Below are 6,366 nucleotides of genomic sequence, written 5' to 3'. Positions count from 1 at the left end.
AATATTTTTTTGAAAAAAAAATCTTTGGAATATATATTTTAAAGTTATAACAAAGACCAATGTAAAGGGTAGTAACCACTGTCCCCCAATTATCTGAAATTACACAATAGGTCAAATGTACATGTGTTCTTTAGTTGAACTTCAGTAGGAAAATCAAACTGTTCTCATGAAGGTTCCAAAACAAGCACTGAAATCTGAGTATAGAAAAGGTGGAACTATTACCAGGTGATCTCACCTGTAAGGGAGTAGCTATGTTTCAGTGCACTTGCCAAACATTTAAAACAGTTCCTGTCCATTAAATAATGATAAAAGGCTCTATTTTTTCTACTAGGAATGCTGATGTAAGATTCTGTAGTTCAAGACATGCTGATGGGGAAGATGTACTGATCAAGGTAAATTCCTTTGACAAGGCAGTGAATCTCACGTACTCGTCTCTTAGAAAGAAGATCAGAAAGCTTAGTAATCCTAATAAGTCAAACACTTTAAAATACTAACAAATCTTATTCATTATATGATAAATACAAATTTAAATATAAGAGAATGCCAAGTTATTTGAACCTGAATGCAGAGAATAAATACTTTATTAACTGATTACAGTTGAAAGTCACAAACAAAAAAGGGGTATATTAAGGCAGAGCCATATATATATATATCAATAGATATATAGATATATATAGAGATATATATATATATGTAATATATATATATAGACAAATCCAAAGACTGTTACCTCTTTACATTTTAGCAACCTCTGCATTTTTCTTTTACACATTTAGGCAGTGTGCTTTCTTTTCTTCTCAGTTAAAGAAACAAATCTTGACCAATATTTCTAAATCATATTTTGATGACAACTTACAGGATCATGGATTGAGACAATGACTAGTGTATCAAATGCTATCTGATCGTTTTCTCAGCATATTCCATGTGTGGTGGTATATTTACGTTGGTGTGGAAAATCTGACAACTGATCATTTCTTTTCCAGCAAAACTAACACATAATTTTTTTAAATGATTTTTTAATAGTCTTAACTAAAATAAGCTTGGACTTCCTTCCAAGTAAGTCGAATGCCCAAAGCATATTATTTTCTGCCCTTCTCAAACCCTCCTATATGTTTTAAGTAGCCTTTAGAATATGATCACATGGCTGTATTTCAGATCTATAAATTTGAGTTTTTCAAAATCCAAAATTACTTCCTTATGCAAAGTGGCAATGCAAATAGCAATCCTACATAGTGTAGAATAATTTTTCTTTTGTATACTTCCCTTTTATAAAATGGGCAACCACATACACAAAAAAGACATGAAAGTCCATCTGAAAAAGCACTCCAGCTCCCTAATTCCACTTTTGAAGGAGAAGGCAGAGGCAAGTTTACATTATCCCAGAAAACTGAATAAATGGCTTTATTTGGTATCTTCAAGAAGCTTCTCCTTCCGTAGGAGATGCGGGTGTCGTAGGAGAAGCTGTAACTGGTTTTCGTGCAATTCTGTCTAGTTCCGCGTGAACATCTGACAGGACAGGCTTCTGACCTATTTAAAGGAAAAGAAACCAAGATTTAGAAATAAGTCAAAATATCCTTAACACCAATGTGTCTTCATTTAACAATTGCCAACAGTTTCATTAACTTTTTCTAAAAGACAGTTATATAAACATCCTTAATTTTAAAATAAATTCCCTTTGTTTTTTCTTTTTTGGCCTCACCACCCAACACGCAGGATCTTAATTCCCTGACCAGGGAGCGAACCTGCACCCCCTGCAGTGGAAGCACGGTCTTAACCACTGGACCGCCAGGGAAGCCCCTAAATTCCCTCATTTTAAATTGTGGGGTCTGTTATCAAATAGAAGTAAAAGTAGCACCTACCATTTAATCTCATAAAGGTATACTTTTTTAAAGGCATAGAACAATAAGAACAGTAAAAGAGAAAAATAGCAACAAAATTTCGGAATCTGGAAAGATAAGTGAGTGGTAATTAAATCAGCAGTACTGAGAAAGGTAATCTTCTACACTGAGAGTGTGAGAACCCAGAAAATAATTCAATTTATACCCAGAAACCTGTAAAATGTTCAAAAATGGTAGCTGCAGGTACTTGTGAAAAAGGTGGCAAGAAGGTGTGATTAAAAAAGGAGAATGGATTAAAAAGTCTGCTTGAAGAGCAAAAGGAAAAGACTTCATCAAAATTCAAAACTTTTGTGCTTCATAGGACACTCAAGCAAGTGCAGGGATAACCAACACAAGGGGAGAAAACATTTGCAAATTCTATATCTGATAAGGGTCTAGTAAAGAGAATATACAAAAAACACTTAGAACTCAACAATAAGAGAAATAACCTGATTTTAAAACGGGCAAAGGATATGAATAGACATTTCACCAAAGAAGATATACAAATGGTTATTAAACACATGAAAAGATTCTTAACATAATGAGCTATCAGGGAAATGAAAATCAAAACCACAATGAGATACAATTTCACAGCCAAAACGATGGCTCTAACCAAAAAGATGGACAAGTGGTGATCATTTTGTAATGTATAAAAATATCAAATCACTATGTTGGACCCCTGAAACTAATATAATATTGTAAATAAATTATATTTCAATTAAAACACACACACACACAAATAGAGAGACATTTTGGACTTGGTTAAGCAAAACCAAAAAAAAAACAATAAAACAACTAAAACACAAAGATGAACAATAACAACTGTTGGAAGGGATGGAGAAAAACTGGGGCCCTCATAAACTGCTGGTGGGAATGTAGAATGGTATAGCATTTTGGAAAACACTTTGGTGGTTCTTTAAAAATTTAAACATAGAGTTACCACATGACCCAGCAATTCCACTCCTAGATATATACCCAAGAGAAATGAAAACATATGTCCATCAACTGATAAATGGATAAATAAAATATGTATGCATATCCATACAATGGAATTTTTTCAGCAGTAAAAAAATATATATTGATATATATGCTACAACATGGATGAACCTCGGAAACATTATTTTAAAGAAGACATATACTATATGACTCTATTCATATGAAATCTCCAGATAGGCAAATACAAAGAGACAGAAAACATTGTTTGTTGCCTAGGAGGACTGCAGGGGAGGGAAGGATAACTGCTAATAGGCTGGACGTTAGGCAAGGATAACTGCTCATAGGTTGGATGTTTCTTTTTAGGGAGAAGAAAATGTTCTAAAATTAGATTATGGTAATGGTTTACCTAAGTCTGTAAATATACTAAAACTTTGAATTGTACACTTTAAATGAGCAAAGTTCATGGTATGTAAATTATATCTCAATAAAGCTGTTTAGAAAAAAAAAAGCTCCAGGTAACTATACCTGACTTTTTTTTTTTTTTTTTTTTGCAGTACGCGGGCTTCTCACTGTTGTGGCCTCTCCCGTTGAGGAGCACAGGCTCTGGACGCGCAGGCTCAGCGGCCATGGCTCATGGGCCCAGCCGCTCCGCAGCACGTGGGATCCTCCCGGACCGGGGCACGAACCCGTGTCCCCTGCATCGGCAGGCGGACTCCCAACCACTGCACCACCAGGGAAGCCCCATATACCTGACTTTTTGGCAGATGGTGGTAAACCACTGCTTCCACCTCCAGCCCCACCTCCAGGGCTACCACCACCAACACCAGGGCCTCCTGGGGAACCAGTCTTTTTACTCAGCAAACTATTGAAGAAATTTGCCAGGACACCTTCACTTGTAGCTCCAGCTATAAAAAAAATATATAAGATAAAAAACTTATACTCAAAGCATTCAACTTTTCTATAAACTATTATTGTAGAATTATACACAGAAAATGTTCCAAATTCAAGTTTAATCTTTTGAGGCTGGGTAACTTCTCTAATCTACGCATATATAAAATAAAATATGAGTGTTAAGAGCATAAGATAATTATTAAAAAATTAGAGTGTTATTTTTAAAAGGCAAAAGGCATTTAAAACAGATTGTTAGATGCAAATATATCTTTTGAAAGGCATTCTTCAAAAATATAACTGTTGAGAAATATTTGCTTCAAGTATTACAGAAAGTTACCCAATGCTATATGAAAACCAGCAGAAGTTCTAAGATATTAATGGGCAAAGGATAGCAATAAACAATTCACAGAAGAAAAATACAAACAGAAAGGAAATACTAGGGGGAAAAGCTCTTATTAGTTAGTACTTAGAGAATGCCGATTAGGTTGTGGGCAAACTGCAACACTCAATGTTGATGACATGTAAATGGAATAATCCATTTGAGAAACATCACCAAAAGGCATAAAACAGTACAAACTCTCACCTACTAATTACACTTACAGCAATTATTCCTAGAGAAATACCTATAATGCATATAGTTTTTTGCTTTATGTTAACTGCAGATAGCCCATTATAGGAAAAACATGAATTTCTTCAATGACCTACCATAGCAGAATGATTAAATATAACACAAAGCTTTCATAAAGCTCACAGCACAGAGATGATATGTTAAGACTACACCGTAAAATGGTTCACAGTCTGATTAGCTATGAGATTGTACTGACAGACACAAAGATTAGAAGCTATTGAATAAAAATGAAAATAGCTAAAGCAAAAGGTGGAATGACTCTAGGTAGATTTTTATCTTCTCTCTAAGAAAGAGAGAAATGTACCTTTCATGTTTGGATCAATTTTTTTTGACCCAGCAGGGATGGGTGACACACTGGCAACATTGGACGACACAGATCTGTTTGGTGTTCGAGGGGAGCCTCCTGGGACTCTTGGCGAGGCATCCTAAGTAAAAATAGGAAAGCCATAAATACAGAACCCTGAAACTTTCAACTTCACAGAAGTTATCACAAAAAGAAACTACTTTGCAACTGTCCCCCGTATCTTCTACTGGTCCCTTTACGCTGCAAGCCCTGGGCAGAAGTGTTTAGCAATTGTGTCCTCATTATTAGAATACCAGAGACCCTTTGCATTTTAGAATACTAACTTTCCCTTCAACAGAAAAAGAAGAACATATTGAATATGAGGTGTGGTTACAAGTATAAGCTTGGGAGTCAGATCTGGACTCCAATCTGGACTTGCATCCCATCCCACCAGCTGTATAATCTCAGGCAAGCCATGATGTCCTCCAAAGCCTCCAATTCCCCACCAGCAAAATGGGGGCCCTGCCTCACCTGGCTGTTGTGAGGATTTATAAAATAGCACATATAAATGGTTTGGCACAGTAACTCATGTGGGACAAATGTTGCAAAATAGGTATTTATGATTTCAAAATTCTAAACAGGAGTGAAGTTTTATCTTTTAAAATCTCACAAATTCCAGGAGAATCCTTAATTCAAGTTTATATCAAAGCATACCCTTTTTTTTTTTTTTTTTTTGTGGTACGCGGGCCTCTCACTGTTGTGGCCTCTCCCATTGCGGAGCGTAGGCTCCAGACGCGCAGGCTCAGCGGCCATGGCTCTCGGGCCCAGCCGCTCTGCGGCATATGGGATCTTCCCGGACCGGGGCACGAACCCGCGTCCCCTGAATCGGCAGGCGGATTCTCAACCACTGCGCCACCAGGGAAGCCCCAAAGCATACCCTTTTGAGACAGGTATATAATTAAGAAAAAAAGAACTAAAACAATATGCACTGCATTTTAATAATTTTGTCAAAATCTGTAATACTGACCACAGGCCTTCCAGCTGCAGTTGGTGGTTGCTTTGCTAAAAGGGACTGAAAAACACACAAAAACTCTAGGTTAGATATTCAGGCATGTATTGCTGTATTTTTAAAGAAAATATGTACAAGAATAGTTTAACCATTTATCATACTAAGTCTGTTTCTGATGTAATTTCATACCTGTAGCTTCATAAGAAACACTTGGTCATCTTCTGCCACAATTTCCTTCTCATGCACAAACTGAAATGAGCATCGCATAAATGAGCAAGTCTCATATATTATGTTAATGTCATTCGTAACTTACTCTCTAGATTAGATTTTTTTAAAAAACACCAAGAATATGAACATTACCTAAACCATATTTACATGGGTGAGCTGCCCTCCCCAAGGCCCTACAGCAGAGCTGTCCAATACCTATCTGCAATAATATAAATGTCCTATATCTGTGCTGTACAATACATTAGCCTGTGGCTACTGAGCAGCTGAAATGTGGCTACTGTAATTGAGAAACTGAATTTTTAATTTTATTTAGTTGTACTTAATTTATATTTAAAAGCCTTATGTGACTAGTAGCTACTGTATTGGACAGCACAACCTGAGAGCCATAGGCATATCAGTCATGCTTATAAAATCTGCTAAGCAATAGTTAGGTGTTTTAAAAGGGCCAATAATATCCCAGCTGAGTAAAAATCAACTTGTCTCTGGTTTCCCTGAAACAAAAACATAATGCCTC

At 36.3% G+C, this 6,366-nt stretch overlaps 1 protein-coding gene across 1 annotated transcript in view; it reads right to left on the bottom strand.

The window, feature by feature from the left end:
• Positions 1–766: 766 nt before the first annotated feature.
• Positions 767–6,366, bottom strand: part of DYNC1LI1 (dynein cytoplasmic 1 light intermediate chain 1) — a 46,998-nt gene continuing 41,398 nt past the window's right edge. Inside the window, exons 9-13 of the mRNA XM_059077370.2 lie at positions 5,814–5,873; positions 5,643–5,687; positions 4,637–4,757; positions 3,563–3,718; positions 767–1,527 (exon numbers count right to left, since the gene is read on the bottom strand). Coding sequence (XP_058933353.1) covers positions 1,415–1,527; positions 3,563–3,718; positions 4,637–4,757; positions 5,643–5,687; positions 5,814–5,873 — 495 coding nt within the window. The 3' untranslated portion in view covers positions 767–1,414. The remainder of the gene's footprint in view (positions 1,528–3,562; positions 3,719–4,636; positions 4,758–5,642; positions 5,688–5,813; positions 5,874–6,366) is intronic.

Source organism: Kogia breviceps, chromosome 10 (assembly GCF_026419965.1).
Source record: "Kogia breviceps isolate mKogBre1 chromosome 10, mKogBre1 haplotype 1, whole genome shotgun sequence".
Classification (NCBI taxonomy): domain Eukaryota; kingdom Metazoa; phylum Chordata; class Mammalia; order Artiodactyla; family Physeteridae; genus Kogia; species Kogia breviceps.
This window is presented reverse-complemented; position numbering and strand designations above follow the sequence as displayed.